At 40.3% G+C, this 20,667-nt stretch overlaps 1 protein-coding gene across 1 annotated transcript in view; it reads right to left on the bottom strand.

Moving 5' to 3' along the window:
* Window positions 1-1,875: 1,875 nt before the first annotated feature.
* The window catches only part of stxbp3 (syntaxin binding protein 3), a 60,100-nt gene continuing 41,308 nt past the window's right edge, over window positions 1,876-20,667 (bottom strand). Inside the window, exons 11-19 of the mRNA XM_080195825.1 lie at window positions 19,505-19,562; window positions 14,410-14,475; window positions 13,653-13,733; window positions 11,119-11,257; window positions 9,251-9,354; window positions 8,783-8,881; window positions 4,328-4,413; window positions 3,197-3,342; window positions 1,876-2,947 (exon numbers count right to left, since the gene is read on the bottom strand). Of these exons, the coding sequence (XP_080051951.1) occupies window positions 2,886-2,947; window positions 3,197-3,342; window positions 4,328-4,413; window positions 8,783-8,881; window positions 9,251-9,354; window positions 11,119-11,257; window positions 13,653-13,733; window positions 14,410-14,475; window positions 19,505-19,562 (841 nt within the window). The 3' untranslated portion in view covers window positions 1,876-2,885. The remainder of the gene's footprint in view (window positions 2,948-3,196; window positions 3,343-4,327; window positions 4,414-8,782; window positions 8,882-9,250; window positions 9,355-11,118; window positions 11,258-13,652; window positions 13,734-14,409; window positions 14,476-19,504; window positions 19,563-20,667) is intronic.

Here is a 20,667-nt window from a genome sequence, read left to right as displayed (position 1 = left end):
ATTCTTATCTATTAACTCATAGCCAGAGAATCACTTGCAATGGCTTCTCTTCCCATTCTTGTTTTGTTATCTCTGATGTCCCCAAATGATATAGCCTTGGCTTGACATATTTCACATCTATGTGTTGCCCCATGGCGTGAGGGATCTGGATCAAGTGTATGAATCACACAAGGCCAGTATGCAAGTAGAGCAAATAATTAGGAAACCTAATTTAGATGTGTTGGTGATCATTATAAAGGGAATTGATTTCAAAAGTAGAGAGGTTATGCCTCAGTTGTATAGGATACCAGTGAGACCACATCTAGAATCCGTACTGAAGGATGTAAACATATGAAAAGCAGTCCAGATACTGTTATAATTAATACCAGGTTGTCTTATGAGAAAAGACTGGACAGTCCAGGCTGACATCCACTGTAATTTACAAGTATAAGAGACAACTGGATTCAAACATACAAGATCCTGAGGTGCCTTGACAGGTTGGATGTGGAGAGGGTGTTTTCTTTTGTGGGAGAATCCAGACTTAGGGGGTCACTGTTTAAAAATAAGTGGTTGCCTAATTAACACAGAGACAAGGAGAATTACTTTTTCTCAGCAAAGCTCGACACCACCCAGGCCAAAGCAACCTGTTTATGCCACTCACAAAAACATTCATTCCCTCCACCACTGATAAAAAGTGGTAGCAGTATGTACCATCTACAAGGTGCACTACTGGAACTCACCAAGCATCTTCCAAATCCCCAATTGCTACCAGCTAGGTCAAGGGTAGCAGACACATGGGTGACCACCACCTGGAAGTTCCCTCCTAAGCCATTCATTATCCTGACTTGGAAATGTATTACATTCCTTTACTGTTGCTGGGTCAAAATCCTGGAATTCGCTCCCTAACAGCAAAGTGGATGTACCTACACTATCTGGGCTGCAGCTGTTCAGGAAGGCAGCTCACGAAGCCACCTTTTGGGTGGTGGTGGGGACGCGGGAGTTAGAATGGGCCATAAATGCTAACATAGCCAGCGACACCCATGCCCCATAAATGAATAAATAATAATGACCACCAGACATCTCAAAGCACTTAACAATCAATGAAATTTTTGATGCGTCATAATGCAGGAAACATGGCAGCTAATTTGCAGACAATAAATCTCGATAAACAACACTGTATTGCTTATTTGTGATATTAATTGAAGCCAACTCCCATCCCTTTTCTTTTTCCACAGTACTGCACTAGAATGTCAAGCTAGATTTTGTGTTGGATATCAATCTACACTGTTCTGACTCCGAGGCAACAGTGATACCAATTAAGCCTTGACTGTCAGAGTAAGGTCATGCTACTAAAATATGTCTAACATTAAAATCCTGCTTAATAGGGCATGCAATAGTCTCCAATAGAACAGGTAAAATATTGGCTGGCATTGTTAGCAGCCTGCCTGCCACAGGAATTGGAGCAGGTGAGGGGTGGAGTATGAGAAGGTCCCTTGACCTCGGGTGGGATTTTACGGTTTTGGGATGTGCGAGGCCTTAAAATCCCGTCCATTGCATGCTTCCCCCCCTTCAATGTTGCCCTCAAACTAAACAGAAAAACAGATCTATTCTGCCTTTGAAAAGGATTCATCTATTTTGCAACTCACCCAAACCTAGATAAAGAACTCTGTGCAGGGATTAAAATTACAACTCATGTCATACCATTGCCTGCAACAGTACATTATTAGCTCACTGGTTTGCTCATTTGAATTTCTCAATTAAGATTTCCAGTGAACAGAAATGTATCCTTCCCAAACATCTCATTAGATAGTTGAAAATGGACAAAACACATTCTATTTGGTTGAAATAACACACACACACACACACCTTATTAGAATTTTTAGTTTATTAGCTACTCAGAAGACGTACTGAATTCAAAATATTTTATTTCTTTGCTAGACACTCAGTACTTTGCATATCAAGATGTTGAAACTCTTTCCCCTGTCTAATATTTAACTGCTAAACAAAAAAAATCAGCAGTTGGAATAGGAAATACAAATATTTCCAGGCTTACAGGAAGAATCCACACCACCCACCCTTCACCCTTTCTTTGCATGTGGAATAAAATCAAAATTGGCACACCTGGGAAAGAAAACAAGTGCACATTTTGGGTAGAACATAGTTAGATTACTGCCTAAAGGATGAAACACGCATTGCATTTTACCGATACATGTAGGTATAACTTCATAGTTTCCAGGAACAGCTGATATATATTTCCATTGTTCTGGTGCAGGGTTGAAATAACATTTCGGATTGCACCCGGTCCTAAAATTCTTTACTTGGCAGGGTTGCATATTTTAAAGCATTTTTAAAAAATTGATTTCTTTCAAAACAAAGTAATGGTTTGACATAGCTTTAAGGCATATGCAAAAACATTTACATTGCAACAACAATACAAAGGATATGTTTTATTTCACAACTGGAAGTTGCAAATTTAACAATTTTATTTAAGATCCATGTTAGACATAAATATATACTTTAGACAATATTTTTAAAAACGCTGCTATAAAATGTACAAGAACTTATAATCAACATAAATCTCTGAATATACTCCAATACAGTTATCACTTTAAAAATACACATGCATTATGAATGATACCAAAGTTGTGAAATAGAGTAAGGCATCCTTGATGTTTTAGGCAGTAGACTTAAAATAGAAAATACTTCTGTCAGTCTCGACTCTGCAGAGCCTTAATTTGCAATATTGTAATTACATTGTTAGGAACTGTGCAATAATGTGCATGTCCCAATTATCAAAATATTTTAGACAAACACGATTGATTGCCCAGAATCTCATGTTAAATTGTTTTCTTTCATATTAACTGAAATCTATATAAGTGGCTAGTTTTAATTCAAAAGTGAAACTTTCATTTGCTCAGTTTCTTCAGATCATCTAGTAGTCTTGTGGGGGTGAGAATATGAGTTGACCCTGAGGGACAAATATACAAGTTAGTTTTGGCAACATGCAACGGCACATGATACATTATTTCTATGTACTTTGGTTTAAAATTTGATTGTTCTTCATCCAATCCCACATTAGTTTCTCACTCTTGCACAGTACTTCCTTTATGCTTAAATTAGGTCAGAATGGATCAAACACAAGGGTTAAAATCTTACTATTAATACTGGAATAAGCAAAAATACACAAGGTTAAGTTAGTGATCTTAAAAGAACTTACCAACAATTACTTCACAAAACTTGCTGGTCCGAGAAACTTCATATGCACAGCGCATCTCCGAGTAAGTTATACCCCCTATTATGAATACTATTAGTTTAACACCTCTGCGGTCATCTTGAAGGTTGCTTTTGTTCCCCTGACGAGCACTAAGTTGGGAGAATATATTTAATTACCATCAGACTGGTTATGTGATTTTCCTTTTGTCTAAACCTAACAGTTTGAAGAAATTAGCAAGTTCGTATAGAAAGAGGAGAAAACAGAAATGGTGTTCAATCCTTGATAGAGAAAAAAAATGCATAGATATGGGAAAGGAGTGGGGGAGTGGAATTAATTGGATTGCTCTTTGAAACAGCAGGTGCTGCAAACTGGATGGGCTGAATGGCTTATGATTCTGGAGAATAGCATTCTATTTGCAGAATACTTGTAGGTATTCATTATTAAATACCCATTGTCCCACGGATGTTATGCAAATCCAGAACACATTTCTCCTTTAACAGGATAAAGACATCTATTTAGATTTTTCTTAGGCAACTTCAACAAAGGATGGAAATTCAATATCAGGACATTACAAATGGCAATGTGAATAAATGGTGTCCAACTTCACTAAGAGACCATGCAATCAACTCCTTGGTAATGAGCTCATTACTATACTTTTGGAACATTTCCACCCCAGCCCATGACAGCCTATGGACACATTCCGTCAAAGATGATCACAAAACAGTAACACTTCAACACTCCATCTAAAATACAGAGTTTTATTTTATTTGCATATTACTGTTCTATTAGAAATATTGCACTACTGAATCGCAAATTTTCACCTTTCAGTCCAAAAATATCTGTCCAAGGTTTTATTCTGAAGTTTGAATTCTCCTTTTATTAAAATGATGTCTAACTAAATCACTGTAACTATGTTAAAATATTAAGTACCAATAGGTACATCTGAAACAATAACATATAATCTAATTAAATAGTTTGGACAAGAAAACATTTTAGAACTTTTTTTGTACTATAGTTACTAAAAGATTTAAACTGACATTTAAAGGAATGCTTGACAAATTTATGATCAACAATTTGCCTGCCCTTTTCAGATATTTTTGCTGAAAAAGATTCGTAGTTAAAGAAAGTTCATACCTTACAGCTCCTGAGCCATTCCAAGCAGCACTACAGCCTGAGCAATGAGGCCATTCCTGGGAATCAAGTTTGTTTGCAATGGAATCCTGTACCAAAGACAGTAATTCAGGTGCAAGAATGATAAGTCTTAAGTGCTTTTACATTCCAAACAGAGTGCAACGCGTGTAATAAAAGCAACTGGAAAGGCTATAGTAACAATTAGGATTGCTACTATTGAAATGTATGCATGCAATCTTACTTTGAATTAATGACTAAAGAACCAGGAGTAGCTCCATTTTACCTGCAGTGACCATTTGTTAGCCAGGGCAGCTCTTCTAATTTTGTTTGCCTTTCCCTTTAAAACCCTTACTTCTCAAAGGAAAGCTTCTATATCCTTTTCAAATACTATTGTGTATTCTGCATCTATAATCGTTTCTTTAGTGTGCTCCACATTTTCACAATGTTTGTCTGACTTTGTTTTAATCTGGATTTACTTTTAATCAGCTCCGTTCTTTGTTTAAGGTCCCACACCCTTGTATCAGAAGCCAGAGTGATTTCCCATCTGGTTAGTTAATTTTTTCTCAGTTCAAACAACCCAGTAGGATCATTCTGTAATCTCTTCTTTTCCAGACAGTGTAATACAGATCCCATTGAATCGGTGAATCAATACTGGATTCCTTCCAGGCTAGCACAAAAATATCAACTGAAGAAAATGCTGTGTTTATAAGATAAACCTTACATATCTGATTCTGTTGGTATCGCCTTTGGACTTTAGAGGTGCCATTCTTGCAAGAAAATCAAAACTATTACAAATTCAAGCTAGCACCAAGTCATGAGTAATAGTATTACTGTAGCAATCTTCTGGAAAATTCCATGTCTATGTGAAAATGATATGTGGTAGCTGATTCCAGACAGACTGAAAAACTGAAGGGCAATTTCTCCCCTCACGTATTAAATCTCACGGCTTTTGTAATCATTGAGATGATAGGAACCAGTCTGTTTTTGGTCCTACTCAGACCAATCTGGGATCTTCTAAATAATTTGCAGATGAGTTATAAAGTCTCATCCTTGGTGTCCATTCCACCTTTGAGAAATGTAGGCAACCCACACCAAAACTGGACAGTCGAGTCCAAAACCTGGAAGAAAGCAACTTTATCAGCAATACGCACATGTATATAGTTCCTATTTAAGGTATCATCTAAGACATTGTTCCGATGTCTTATGTTAATTACAGCATACAATGGGGACTTCTTAGATATGATCAATAAATTTATTATGACACTAAACAGATTAAATCCACTCTCAGGGTATGAATCACATCCCTTTAGCTGGGCATGGTGACTCTGCCACAATCTACCCCACTCCCAGCTATATAAAAACAATAGGGAAAAACCTGCCTCTGTGTGGCCTGGAAGTCCCAAGCTAATTTTAGAGCTGTTAAATGGGTCCCTGCCTGGGAGGGAAGTCTCACCTCAGAGAAGCAACAGCATTCATCATAGCTCCTGTTTCTTAATCACTGTTCAGGGAACACAACTGCCAAGTGGTCACCAAGTGAGAATCAGTCTGAACTGTGAAGACCCCACAGTCCCTTAACACCATCTTGACTTGCACTTAGTTCCTTCCTTAGCATCCATTTTCGGAGTCCCTGGTCACATTTCTCAGAATATCCTGAAATGTTTAATATACTTTAAACGGTAATTCACCGAATATAGGTCAACGTGACAGATTTTTCTCCACTCACCATCAATAGGCAAACAACAAATGAGCAGAATAACTGTCTTGGTTATGTTGATTTAGGGAATAGCAAAGGTCAGCTTCCTGCTCTTCCTTCAATAGTGGTTCAGGATTAACATCCATTCAGACAGGGAGCTTGGACCATGGTTTTATTGAAGGATAGCAGCTTTTTAAAAAAGGCAAGACTCCTAAAGTTCTGACCAGGGACAGTGATCTAGGCCAGGAGTGAAGCTTAACCCCCATCCAAACCAATCCATAAGAAAGAAATCCCCCAGTGACAGAATTTAATTGCAAGCATAAAATAATAGCATGCCAAAAGTGACATGACAGATCCTCAAAATATTCATTACTTCTCTCATAAGTTATTGTTCAGGCATGCTAAGTTGCCAAAAAGACCTGGCTGCAATTTTGAAGATACAAAAAAATCTATGATAATGTATTTTCATACGAAGCATTTCAGTGTGCATGCCACCCCAATGCTTAATGACATTAATCCATGAATTGCATCAAAGCCCTTTTAGAAATTGCATTCCACTGTGTCATTTCAGAAGCTGAAAGATAATCCCCTATCAAAAATTGTCAATTTTATTTCCTGTTATTATTTTCCAAAATTGCAATTGCACTGATCAAAATGAAACGAGTGACAGATTGAGTCTACAGTAAGCTTTATGTCAGGACTACATGGCTTAAATTTCCAGGTGTATTTTACATAAGGTCACATTTTTACCACCAATGCAATATTTTGGAAGAATTTAGGAAGAATAGTGATTTTGAAATGTCAAAACAACTGTGTTTGGTAGTTAATTATATGACATCCCTTGATTTCTAATGGAAAACTTGATGATTGAGGACATAGAGACCAGATACATGCTCCAAAAGACAGAAGGATTACCAATCACCTCATGGCTTGTAACAAAGCCAAACAAAGTCAGAACACCTGTCTATTTTCTTGGCTAAGGAATTATGTGTGGCTCAAATGGAGAACAAGAGAATAGAGATTAGAGTGCACATTTAAAAAAATACTTGAGGCAAGAGAGCCAAATCCTTGTGAAACCATTGTTAACGTCTATCTTTCCAAGAAAATCCACTAACCTACCATCCCTTTTCTGCAAGATCTTTATGCCAACAGTAGACTGCCTATAATCAGATTAGCACAAGACACATTCATTCTCAAGCCACTACCCAGCAAAAGATTGGGTTATAATTTGGCCAAATATTCCCCTACAATAAGCTGTTAGAAGGACAAGTAATTCAATTGCAGGAAATAGGATATAACTGTCATGTCTGTCCCCATTTTAGTATCCAGTTCTGGAATTATGTTTTTGGGATCAGAGGTTCAAAGCAAGAGATAAAACTGAATTTACTCTCTTGTAATATGCTCAATACTCATTTTTTTTTTGGCAATCACATTTATCCCATCCTTAAGACAAGTGACAGTTATATGGGTGGACAACACGGTGGCAAGATGGAGTATATCATGGAGGTGGTTGTGGGGATCCCAGTGAAGGCCCAACTGCACTGTTGGTACTGGAGAGCTGCTGAACCCTAAATGACAGCAATTTTTAAAAGGCATAGTTTTAACCTGCTCAGGCTTACTTGAACGGGAGGCTCGATGTTATCCAGGACTGACTTGAAAGTGTTCAACACAGGCTTTCCACCAGTTTTGCAGCAGGTAGATGTGAACCCGGCAAGAACATTTCTCTTTCCTGGAAGACTTTTCTACATGTCTGGAGCTCCATACTAAGATATGGATCAGAATTTGATGCTTGACACGTGACTTCTCTTTGCTACTTCCAACATGCTTCTCTCTCTTTTGCAATCATTCCTGCCTCTAGTTTATTGATAAAGAACTTAATCAGCCAATCAACATGAAAGGCCCAATCCAGTCAGAGCTAAGTTACATTCTCCATTGAAGGGAATAAGAGAACACAGGCCGTTTTAGGTGCTGACACAAAATTTTAAGAACCTGTGGGAGGGCACAGGAAGAAAGAGCAAACAAACAACTTCTCATGTACATTCAAACAATAAAAAGTCCTGAGGCAATTCATTGGAGAGTTATAAAACAAAGGATGATACTGAGCTACATGAGGAATTATTGGGTTAGACAGATAAACAAAGAGGTAGGGAGGAAAATGGGATAAAGAGGCAGTGAGGTGTGAGGGCTTCCAGAGTTTAAAGCCCTAGGCAGCTGAAGCCTTAGCCACCAAAGTTCAGGGAGGTCAAGAGACTGGAATTAGAGAAGCACGGACATCTTAGAGGATTGTGGAGCTGAAGGAGACTGCAGAGATATGGAGGGTTGAGGCTATCTGAAAACATGAATGAGAATTTTAAAATCAAGCCACTGCTTGACCAGAGACCAATGTAGATTGCCAAGCCCAGGTAATAATAGGTAAGGCAACATTGAATGATAAAAATAAAGAAAATATTTTAATGTCTGCAAAATTAGTAGAAATTAATATAATTACTGACTTATATTGTAAGTGTAGGATTTCAAAACAGAGCATGCTAATTGAAGAAAATGTAACCTGTTAACTGCTTCACTACATCCAGAAAGCTGTTTGTAATAATAATGTTTGCAAGCAAATTCTGCTGCATTTGTAAAAAAAAAGCTTGAAAAAGTAATTCTCAAATGGTGCATCTTTAAGTTATATAAGCATTTATATCCAACTGAGTTCAATGCTATAAAACATTACAACATACTCAAAGAAAAAAATCATGCATTTACACTTTGACTAATATTACCTCCATGATATCTTTAATGAATGGAGTCCACCTAGAAAGCTGATAGCTCTCTTCTTCACTGCGATCTTTCCGTGAAGGTTTACGGTGCTGGGCGTTTGACTGAAAATGTACATGCATTAGAAATACAGCAGTTTAAACATATTTTAATAGCATTACATGATTTTTAAAAAAATTTAAACATGCTAATATTAAACATTTCAGTTAAAATAGTTATTGGCACATTGTGAAAAAAAGAAACTAGTAAAAAGATGGAAAAATGTTAATGGCAACAAAATGCATTTGTTAATTTAAAGTTGGTCATCAAATCGCTAACTTTCAAGACAAGAAAACAGTTCTATTGGTTTTTTAAAAAATTACAGTAGTGACAGGACATTTTTGATTTGATTTGATTTATTTGACTGAAGTCCAACTAAGACAAAACATAAAAATATGAAGCAATTTAAAAACTGTACTGATAGTTTAACTTACAGCAAGGATGGGAACATCAAGATATTTCCAATTTTCAATGATGTCACGGTCATCTATAATCTTACCATGCTGGATAAGCTTGCTAAGATTCTCTTCTGTAGTACCTTTAACAGAAAAGAAAAGCACAATCGGGAAAAGCACAGTGGATACACTTGACTTTATGATTTTTAAAACATTATTGGTGGTGTCAATTTTTAAAAATATACCATGCAGTACCAGTGATCATCTAATATTAGAATCCCATAAATCTTATTTTTCAAACACATGCGGTGGGCTTTTCCGACCACACTCACCCAAAACTGGAGAAACCCGCCCAAGGTCAATAGACCTTTGCGTGGTCCACCCCACTGCCTGCTACAATTCCCACCATGATCTATGTTACATTCACTACTTTTGCAACGTCCAACTGTGTAATAAGTTTGAATATACATGACAAACCATGAAAAAGGTTTTAGTACGTGCCTAGCCAAGCTGCACATTATTTCAGAGTATAAGCAGCTGTTGGAAGTTTTGGGGAGGGATTGAGGAAGGAGTAATAATGGATTGACAACTTTCATAAAAATAGCCTTCACCTATATTCTGCAGCAAAACAAATTAATTCAGGCTCATAGTTAACACACTAAAAATATCACTTTGCTTAACTCAGTAGAGTAAAAGGAATAGGATATGGTACACTCACAATTTACTTGGTATTCCAGACATGTAAAAATGGGAAAGTCTACTGAAATTTGGAACTTTAATGATTCAGGACTCAAATCACAAGAACCAGAGCGTGAAAGCTGAAGATCTTGTCACATAGTTTCACATTCCACTATCAGGTGCTTCAAAACAGAGCCATATTCATCAAATATTGCAAGATCACACTGTTATTGTATTAACTTTGCATCAGGTTCAAGCCTGTTTACAAACATCATTTCAGTAAATGGGCAACATGTGACTACACATATTTAAATGAAAATCATAACGGGCAAAGGTAATTTATAATCATAAAATCATTGAATCCCTATTGTGCAGGAGGAGGCCACTTAGCCCACTAATTCTGCAGTCTCTGACGAAGTACCTTACCGAAGCCCTTTCCCTATTCCCGTAATCACACTCATTTACCATGGCTAATCCATCTAACCTACACATCGTTGGACTAAGAGGGGAAACTGGAGCACCCAAGAGGAAATCCAATTTACACTTTCTTTGTATCTGGCTGTAAACACCTAAGTCACTAACATCTTGTACTTCCAGATTTGAGAGATTTCTACATTTGAGTAGATTAATAAAATAATTCTTGTGTATCTCAGGCAAAGTCTGTCTTTTTTTAAAAAAAATCAGCAGTGAAAAATCTATAGGAAATCCTGTGCCTTGCTGGGGGAAAATATTTCTAAAATGGCACAGGAAAACAAAGCTCAGGAAAGCTAATGGAAACTTCATGTCTGTCTCAATTCAAAACACAGAACACAAAATGGAATGTCCAAACCTTCCCTTCCCTACTTAATTTTAATTTGTGTTGATTCCTGTTAGATCCCTTTTTAAGGAATGTTTCTTGCCAGACCAAGAGAAGTTCAGGTTGCGTTGTAAATTTGTTGCATTTCATGAATATTGGATCTTTAATTAAAACTACGTTTAAAAATTATTATAGCAGCAGTTGCCGTGAACAATTAATTAAATCACTGTACCACAAATTATATAATTGCATTTGATTCATGCCAAACTGGTGAATTTTGCCCTTTGAATAAGGCTTATTGGTGCCATTGAAACAAAAGTACTTACAAATGTATTTTAACTTGTAAAAAATCATTAATTTTTCATATCATTAGATTCAGATGAAATAATCAAAATGAGCACCAGACAGTGAATAAATGTCATGTTTACTGTACCATTTACATGGAAGATATAGAGTAAGATGATCCTTAATTTGTCATAATTTTTGATTGATTTATCCAGCATAATAGGCAAAATGATTCTCATGGGGTCCTTAATTTTTTGCCTTTGTGCATCAGTTCCAATGGCTAGGTCCTTAAGAAAAGAGAAATTTACTTAACTGTGGAAGTCAATGCACAATAAATCATTGAACCAGTCACTTATGTTAATAATTTATGCCAAAAACATCTTTCAAACTTTTAACTGACCAAAGCAAAACAATTATGCTGAACAGAGGGGAGTACAGTAGGATGAGAGAAGAATTGGCGAATGTTGACTGGGGGAGCGCGTTGGAAGGTAGGTCTGCTGAGGAGCAGTGGAGGATCTTTAAGGAGATCTTCCTTGGTGCTCAGCAGAAATTTAAAAAGGACTGTAGGAGGAGAGGTAATAAGCCGTGGATAACGAAGGAGGTGAAGGAAAATGTTAAATTAAAAGTGGAGGCGTTTAGAGTAGCTAAGAGTAGTGGGCGAGAAGAGGATTGGGAGAGGTTTAAATGTCAACAAGGATTGACAAAGAAGTTGATAAAGGGTAGGAGAAACTATGAAGCTGGGCTAGCACTTAATATAAAAAAGGATAGCAAGAGTTTTTATAAATATATAAAAAAGAAGAGGCTAGCTAGGGTGAACAGTGGACCCTTAGAGGATGAGAGGGGGGACTTAGTGGTAGGGGATGGGGAAATGGCTGAGGCCTTGAATAACTTTTTTGTTTCGGTCTTCACGGAGGAGGACGTGAATAATTTGCCGGGTGTTAGCGATGGAAAGATGGTAGGACTGGAGGGTCTCAATGACATTATTGTTACTAGAGAGGCGGTGCTCGACAGACTGGAGGGACTGATTGTGGACAAGTCCCTAGGACCGGATGGAATGCATCCAAGGGTTCTGAAAGAAATGGCGGAGGTGATAGTGGATGCCTTGGTGGTTATTTTCCAAACGTCGCTGGATTCCAAGGAAGTGCCGGAAGATTGGAAAACGGCTAATGTTACGCCGTTGTTTAAGAAGGGTGGCAGGCAAAAGGCAGGGAACTATAGGCCGGTTAGTTCAACGTCTGTTGTAGGTAAAATGTTAGAATCCGTCATCAAGGAGGAAATAGCGAGGCATCTTGAGGGGAATTGCTTGATAGAGCAGACGCAGCACGGTTTCGTTAAGGGGAAGTCGTGTCTGACGAATTTATTGGAGTTCTATGAGGATGTGTCTAGGGCGGTGGATAGAGGAGAGCCGGTGGATGTGGTGTTTCTTGATTTTCAGAAGGCGTTTGACAAGGTACCTCACAAGAGGTTATTGCAGAAGGTAAGGGGGCATGGAGTTGGGGGTAGGGCGTTAGCGTGGATAGAGCATTGGCTGTCAAATAGGAGGCAGAGAGTGGGGGTCAACGGGTGCTATTCGGATTGGCGTTTGGTGACTAGTGGAGTGCCCCAGGGGTCGGTGCTGGGGCCTCAGCTATTTACCATTTATACAGATGATCTGGAGGAGGGAACCGAGTGTATGGTGTCGAAATTTGCTGATGACACCAAGATTGGTGGAACAGCAAATTGCGCGGAGGGTGTGGAGAGTCTGCAGAAGGATCTAGATAGGCTGGGCGAATGGGCCAGGAACTGGCAAATGGAATTTAATGTTGGCAAGTGCGAGGTGGTCCACTTTGATAGGAATAACGGTAGGAAGGACTATTACTTACGTGGCGAAAAACTGCAGCAGGCGACGGTGCAGAGGGACCTCGGGGTCCTTGTGCATGAGTCGCAAAAACCCAGCCTGCAGGTGCAGCAGGTGATCAGGAAGGCTAATGGGATGCTGGCCTTCATAGCGAGGGGGATTGAATATAAAAGTAGGGAGGTCTTGCTGCAGCTGTATAGGGCATTGGTGAGGCCGCAGCTGGAGTACTGTGTGCAGTTTTGGGCGCCGCACTTACGCAAGGATATTTTGGCCTTGGAGGGAGTGCAGAGGAGGTTTACTAGGCTGATGCCGGAGTTGAGGGGGTTGAGCTATGAGGAGAGGCTGAATAAACTAGGCTTGTACTCGTTAGAGTTTAGAAGAATGAGGGGAAATCTCATTGAGACATATAAGATGATGAATGGGATGGATAGGATAGAGGTGGAGAGACTCTTCCCGCTCAGAAAGGACAGTCGGACTAGGGGGCATAGCCTCAAGATAAAGGGGGTGCGGTTTAGAACGGAGTTGAGGAGGAACTTCTTCACTCAAAGGGTGGTGAATCTCTGGAATTCTCTACCCGTTGAAGTGGTGGAGGCTGCCTCGCTAAATATTTTTAAGAAGCGGGTTGATAGGTTTTTGCTAAGCAAGGGGATTAAGGGTTATGGGGAGAGGGCGGGAATGTGGAACTGAGCCACGACAGATCAGCCATGATCTTATTGAATGGCAGGGCAGGCTCGAAGGGCTAGATGGCCTACTCCTGCTCCTATTTCTTATGTTCTTACGTAACTATAATTTATTTTGCAACATTGTAAAATCCAGTGAATGGAAGGTCAAAGTATACTGTTTACCTGTTCAGCCTTGCATAGTTTTTCTACCGTCCCGTGGAAAAATTTCATACAGTCTTCAGCTAAACTCAGGTGGACGGTTTGCTGCAGTGGTTGGGGGAAAGACACAAGTTAAAGAAAACACCTTCAATCAAAATCAGATTTAAACAAAAGCCTCAGTAGTTTATACCCCAAATTTCACACTCGGATGTTATGGAGGACTGCTCCTTTCACTGTACAGTGAGCTATCCTACAGTGTTGCCATAATTTCACCTCCAACTTCATCTCTCCTGGAACCCAGAATCCTGGAAAACCACCATTTTGATCTTGGCTATCGCCTCCCAATCCCTGGTTCTGATTGTAAAGCATTTGGGATATTTCACTAAAAACATTGCAAAATGCTACCCCCCACTGCAATATATACACAGGGAAAGACTAATTATTTTCACTCTCCTGCTACTTTCAAATAAGATTATTCTACATATATGCATATATATATCTATATTTTATATATATATATGTTGCAAATAAAATTACAGCATGAATTGAAGGCATTACAAACTTAACAAGGAATTAAAAACTGATAACGGATATCAACATCGAGGAAATATTCATTGCAAATATATTCACTACCTCTCTCAAATATTAGCCGGAACTTGCCTGCCATAGAATCGGTGTGGACGAGGGTCCAACAACAGAAATGTTGTAAAATACTGTCCATTATCTTGGTATAATACATTGCAAAAAACAATTAATTGAAATCAACTTTTAAAGCAAATACCTTGGTCTTTTGCTTTCGGTAGTTAGGCAACTTTTTCATCAACTGGGATAAGGAGCTTAGGGTGTGCTGGAAGAGAAAAACAGTTGCAGAAAAAAATCAAAAGCAAGAATTATGAAATGAGGTTTAATTTGAGGACTAGAAACTATAGACATCTACATTCAGTGGGGTTGTTCTACTTTACATTGTTGCAGTTTTTAGAGACTTTATGAGAATACAATTAAGCAGTTGAATAAAAGGATCATTACTTCAAAAAAGAGTTATGGATGAGGGCAGCCATTCAGTAATTTTAGTTAATCCATTTATATGAAAGTCCCATTTCAGCATCTAATCTTTTTCTCGATATATTCTAGAATTTTCATTTGCAATTCCATCCACGTATTATCAAATACCCTGGATCTAATTTTTTCCATTCCCTTAACTATCTTCTTTATCACAAAGGTCATCTTTCAATGCCCCCTTTCCAGGCTGAAAGCTCTCTCTGGCCTTTCTTTCTCAGGTGTAAACAATGGAGAATCAGTACTGTTGTTATTTCCAGCATTTTAATTTCTCCCTCCTGACTTGGCACATTACACAAGATATATTCTGATCACAGCACCTCAGATCCATTAACTTATATTCTACAACTGATTGATTGTTACTCTGCATTAATTAGATTTATTGAATCTAGAGCCCACTAAGATTCTTGGGTCTCTTTCATCCTCATCTTTATTTGTTTTAACTTCACCATTCTTGTTACATCACTTACTTTCTCTCCTATGCGGAGTACTGTAAACTTGTTCCCATTTTACTAACCTACCACTGGTCACCCCCAATTAATCATTTTATCCAGGTCATTTTGCAATTCCTGCACTGTTCCTCCTACTATAATAACAATGGGAATTCTCTGGCTGTTCATGCCAGTAGGATATTTTGGTCCTGCCAACGACGCACACCTGCTGTGGGTTTCCCAGTGGTGTAGGGAGCAGTCGATGGGAAACTCCATTGAGAGTGACAGGACAAGAAGATTCTGCTGCCGAATGGCACGCCGTCTCCCACCTTGAGAAACACATCGCGGGGAGGCCAGAAAATACCCCCCCCCCACCCTCCCACATCATCTGCAAATTGGCGTATTTTCATTGACTACCTGGACTGTAGTTATTTATTGCCCATATACACACATCACTAAGCTAATGCACAAAGACAAACAGAATGTTAGCCTTTATCTGAAGGGCTATGTGGGAATACAAAAGTAAGAAAGTGATGCTTCAATTATATAGAACTTTAAATCAGACTCAATCGGGTGTACTTTTTCATTGCAAGTCCCAGACCGCCAAAAATATATAACAACATTCACTAGAATGGCATTAAGAGTTAAGGTATGAAGGTAGGCTGCAGAAACTTGTCTTGTACATCTCTGTGTTTAGAAGATTGAGAGGTAACCAAATTGAGACATTTAAACTGGTAAAGGGATACAGAAACTATTTTTGTTGGTTGGGGGAAATCCAGAATAAGAGGGGATAATTTTAAAATGAGGAATAGAGACAATGATGGGATCTATAAAAAGTGTTGAGGTATTTCCTTCTGTCTTCTTTGCAGAGAAAGCAGCAGAAAGGGGAAGGATAATGGGTGGGAAAAAGATGCAGAAAGTGCCAGGATATATAGTCAACCTTCAAACTTCTTATATTAAGAACATAAGAACATAAGAAATAGGAGCAGGAGTAGGCCATCTAGCCCTTCGAGCCTGCCCCGCCATTCAATAAGATCATGGCTGATCTGTCGTGGCTCAGTTCCACTTTCCCGCCCTCTCCCCATAACCCTTAATCCCCTCTCTTATCAAAAACCCATCAACCCGCATCTTAAAAATATTTAGCGAGGCAACCTCCACCACTTCAACGGGCAGAGAATTCCAGAGATTCACCACCCTTTGAGTGAAGAAGTTCCTCCTCAACTCCGTTCTAAACCGCAACCCCCTTTATCTTGAGGCTGTGCCCCCTAGTCCTACTGTCTTTTTTGAGCGGGAAGAGTCTCTCCACCTCTATCCTATCCATCCCATTCATCATCTTATACGTCTCAATGAGATCTCCCCTCATTCTTCTAAACTCTAACGAGTACAAGCCTAGTTTATTCAGCCTCTCCTCATAGCTCAACCCCCTCAACTCCGGTATCAGCCTAGTAAACCTCCTCTGCACTCCCTCCAAGGCCAAAATATCTTTGCGCGGGTGCAGCGCCCAAAACTGCACACAGTACTCCAGCTGCGGCCTCACCAATGCCCTATACAGGTGCAGCAAGACCTCCCTACTTCTATACTCAATCCCCCTCGCTATGAAGGCCAGCATCCCATTCGCCTTCCTGACCACCTGCTGCACCTGCAAGCTGGGTTTTTGCGACTCATGCACAAGGACCCCGAGGTCCCTCTGCACCGTCACCTGCTGCAGTTTTTCGCCACGTAAGTAATAGTCCTTCCTACCATTATTCCTACCAAAGTGGACCACCTCACACTTGCCAACATTAAATTCCATTTGCCATTTCCTGGCCCATTCGCCCAGCCTATCTAGATCCTTCTGCAGACTCTCCACACCCTCCGCACAATTTGCCGTTCCCCCAATCTTGGTGTCATCAGCAAATTTCGACACCCTACACTCGGTTCCCCCCTCCAGATCATCTATATAAGTGGTAAAAAGCTGAGGCCCTAGAACCGACCCCTGGGGCACTCCACTAGTCACCATCCGCCAATCCGAATAGCACCCGTTGACCCCCACTCTCTGCCTCCTATTTGACAACCAATCCTCTATCCACGCTAACACCCTACCCCCAACTCCATGTCCCTCGACCTTCTGCAATAACCTCTTGTGAGGTACTTTGTCAAACGCCTTCTGAAAATCCAGAAAGACCACATCCACCGGCTCTCCTCTATCCACCGCCCTAGACACATCCTCATAGAACTCCAGTAAATTTGTCAGACACGACTTCCCTTTAATGAAACCGTGCTGCGTCTGCTCTATCAAGCAATTCCCTTCAAGATGCCTCGCAATTTCCTCCTTAATGACAGATTCTAACATTTTACCTACCACAGACGTTAAACTAACCGGCCTATAATTCCCCGCCTTTTGCCTGGCACCCTTCTTAAATAACGGCGTAACATTAGCCGTTTTCCAATCCTCCGGCACTTCCCCGGAATCCAGCGACGTCTGGAATGTAACCACCAAGGCATCCACTATCACCTCCGCCATTTCTTTCAGAACCCTCGGATGCATTCCATCCGGTCCTGGGGACTTGTCCACAATCAGCCCCTCCAGTCTGTCGAGCACCGCCTCTCTAGTAACAGTAATGTCATTAAGACCCTCCAGTCCTACCACCTTTCCATCACTAACACCTGGCAAATTATTCACGTCCTCCTCCGTGAAGACAGAAACAAAAAAGTTATTCAATACCTTAGCCATATCCCCATCCCCTACCACTAGGTCCCCTTTCTCATCCTCTAAAGGACCAACATTCACCCTAGCCAGCCTCTTCCTTTTTATATATTTATAAAAACTCTTGCTATCCTTTTTTATATTAAGCGCTAGCCCAGCTTCATAGTTTCTCCTACCCTTCTTTATCAACTTCTTTGTCAATCTTTGTTGACATTTAAACCTCTCCCAATCCTCTTCTCGCCCACTACTCTTAGCTACTCTAAATTCCTCCGCTTTTAATTTAACACTTTCCTTCACCTCCTTCGTTATCCACGGCTTATTACCTCTCCTCCTACTGTCCTTTTTGACCATCGGAATAAATTTCCGCTGAGCACCAAGAAAGATCTCCTTAAAGATCCTCCACTGCTCCTCAGCAGACCCTCCCTCCAACGCGCTCCCCCAGTCCACATTCGCCAATTCTTCTCTCGTCCTACCGTACTCCCCTCTATTCAAACAAAGTAAGCGTGTCTGGGAACCCACTTTGTCCTCCTCCATCTGCACCAGAAACTCCACCATACAATGATCACTCTCCCTAAGAGAATCCTTCACCGCAAGGTCCCTAATTCTACCTGCCTCATTACATAGCACGAGATCCAAGATAGCTCTCCCCCTCGTCGGCTCCAGCACGCACTGTTCCAGGAAACTATCCCGGCAGCATTCCAAGAACTCCTCCTCGAGCCCACCACGTCCAACATGGGTCGGCCAATCAATATGCAGATTGAAATCCCCCATAACTACGGCCGTCCCATTCCTGCACGCCGCACTTATTTGCGCGTTAACAGCCCGCCCCACCTCCAGATCATTATTCGGGGGCCTATAGACAACACCCACCAGCGTCTTCCTCCCTTTGCTGTTCCTAATCTCCACCCACAACGATTCCACGTTCTGCAACTTGGCTCCAATATCATCCCTTGCTACCACCTTGATGCTATCCTTAATCAGCAGAGCTACGCCCCCCCCTTTTCCCTCCTGCCTATCCTTCCTAAACACTTGATAGCCCTGTACATTCAGCTCCCAGTCCCTGTCACCTTGCAGCCACGTCTCTGTAATGGCCACCAGATCGTATCCATTTGTGTTGATCTGCGCCACCAGCTCATCCACTTTATTCCGAATGCTTCGTGCATTCAGATAAAGTGCTTTCATCCCAGCCTTCACCTGGACCCTATTTGCCGTAACGCCACCAACCATACTCACGCCCCCTACTCCCTCTATTATTGGGACATCCTCGGCCTCTTCCCTTACCTGTACCCTATCCTTAGCTTTAGACCTCGTAACGTCACCTACCCTCGCACCCTCCCCCCCCCTAATTAGTTTAAAGCCCTGTCTACAGTCCTCTTTACTTGATTCGCCAGGACTCTGGTCCCAGCACGGTTCAGACCCACCTCATCCCGCCCGAACAGGTCCCACCTACCCCAATACTGGTGCCAATGCCCCATAAATTCAAACCCATTCCTCCCACACCAACGTTGATCCAGAGATAGCAGGCCTGACCATTCACATGACTGAATTACAAAGGCTGTAACTGTTTTGCCAGTCAAGTTGGCAATAGTGGCAGCCCATGACAAGCTCTCAGTATCAGTTCTCCTGTCAATCTAATTCTCTTGACTGTCTCTGTGTAGAAGTTATAGAATGCTCATTTATAGCAAATGTGCAGAAATAATTACCTTTCCATCTGCTGCTTGCTGGCTTTTAGAAAGCTCCTTTACCAACTTGGGTATTTTTCTATTAAAAAAATGGTTAATAGAATGTTTATTTTTTTTAAATCAAAATAATTAATGACTAGCATTTGCCCTTGCTCCACCTGGGATTAATGTAATCAAACTGCAGGCTAATCTGATTGGGATCACAAAGAGCGTTTTCAAATGTAAATGGTAATAATTTGTCAATTAGTAAGCAATGACTAAAGAAAGCAATATCTTCAGGAAAACAATGCTTCGCTTATATGCAAAAAAAAGGTCTTCACAGCTTTATCTTGAATTTTCTAAATAAAGTACTTTTGTGATGGTTAATGTATGTGACATTATTAGCTGTGATTGTGAATTATTGATTGATATCTTTAATCAATACCTAATCACCTTAATCTTCCTTTCCAAGTTACAGTACAACTTCAGCACAATGGTTAACAGGTCCAAGTGAAAAATCTCTGCATACCTTAGCTCAGCAGTTGTCAGGTAGTCTGTACACAGCAGCAATGGCAGCTGTTTCAACATTGTGGCAGTGAAAAGTAATTACAAAACTAACCAGAACCAAATTACTGCAGCTAACTGTACTGTATGTTAACTCATTAACCAGTCAGCTAAATACCCTGAATTAAAGTGATCTTGAATGTACACTAACTGCAACGTTACATTAGCTGTTTTAGACTTTACAATTTTACAAAAGGTATTAAAGCAGATTTCTACCCTGCTCAGGCCTCGGGTCGCTACCTATGTGGAGTTTGCACGTTCTCCGTTTCTCCAGTTTCCTCTCACACTCCAAAGATGCGTGAGTTAGGTTGATTGGCCATGCTAAAGTGACCTTCGTGTCGGGGGAAAAGTTGGGTAAATACCTGGGGTTACAGGAGTAGGCCCTGGATGGGATTGTTGTTGGTGCAAGCTTGATGGGCCAAATGGTCTCCTTCTGTACAGTAGGGATTCTATAACTCTATGACAGACTATTTATGGTAGCGAGATGCCTGGTGAAAACAGGCTCCTTGAATTCTCTTCCTCCACAGAGACAACTAGGCTCTTGTAGCTGGGATCAAGAGGTTGCAAATGGAGGGAAGAGAGAGGAAGATATTAAACTTCTGTTTTTCGCTTTCTCTCTCCCATAAAGCAAACAGCTGTAC

Source organism: Carcharhinus amblyrhynchos, chromosome 9 (assembly GCF_965287045.1).
Source record: "Carcharhinus amblyrhynchos chromosome 9, sCarAmb.v2.hapA, whole genome shotgun sequence".
Taxonomy (NCBI): Eukaryota; Metazoa; Chordata; class Chondrichthyes; order Carcharhiniformes; family Carcharhinidae; genus Carcharhinus; species Carcharhinus amblyrhynchos.
The sequence above is the reverse complement of the archived record's forward strand: the minus strand, read 5'-3'. Positions and strand labels throughout refer to the sequence as shown.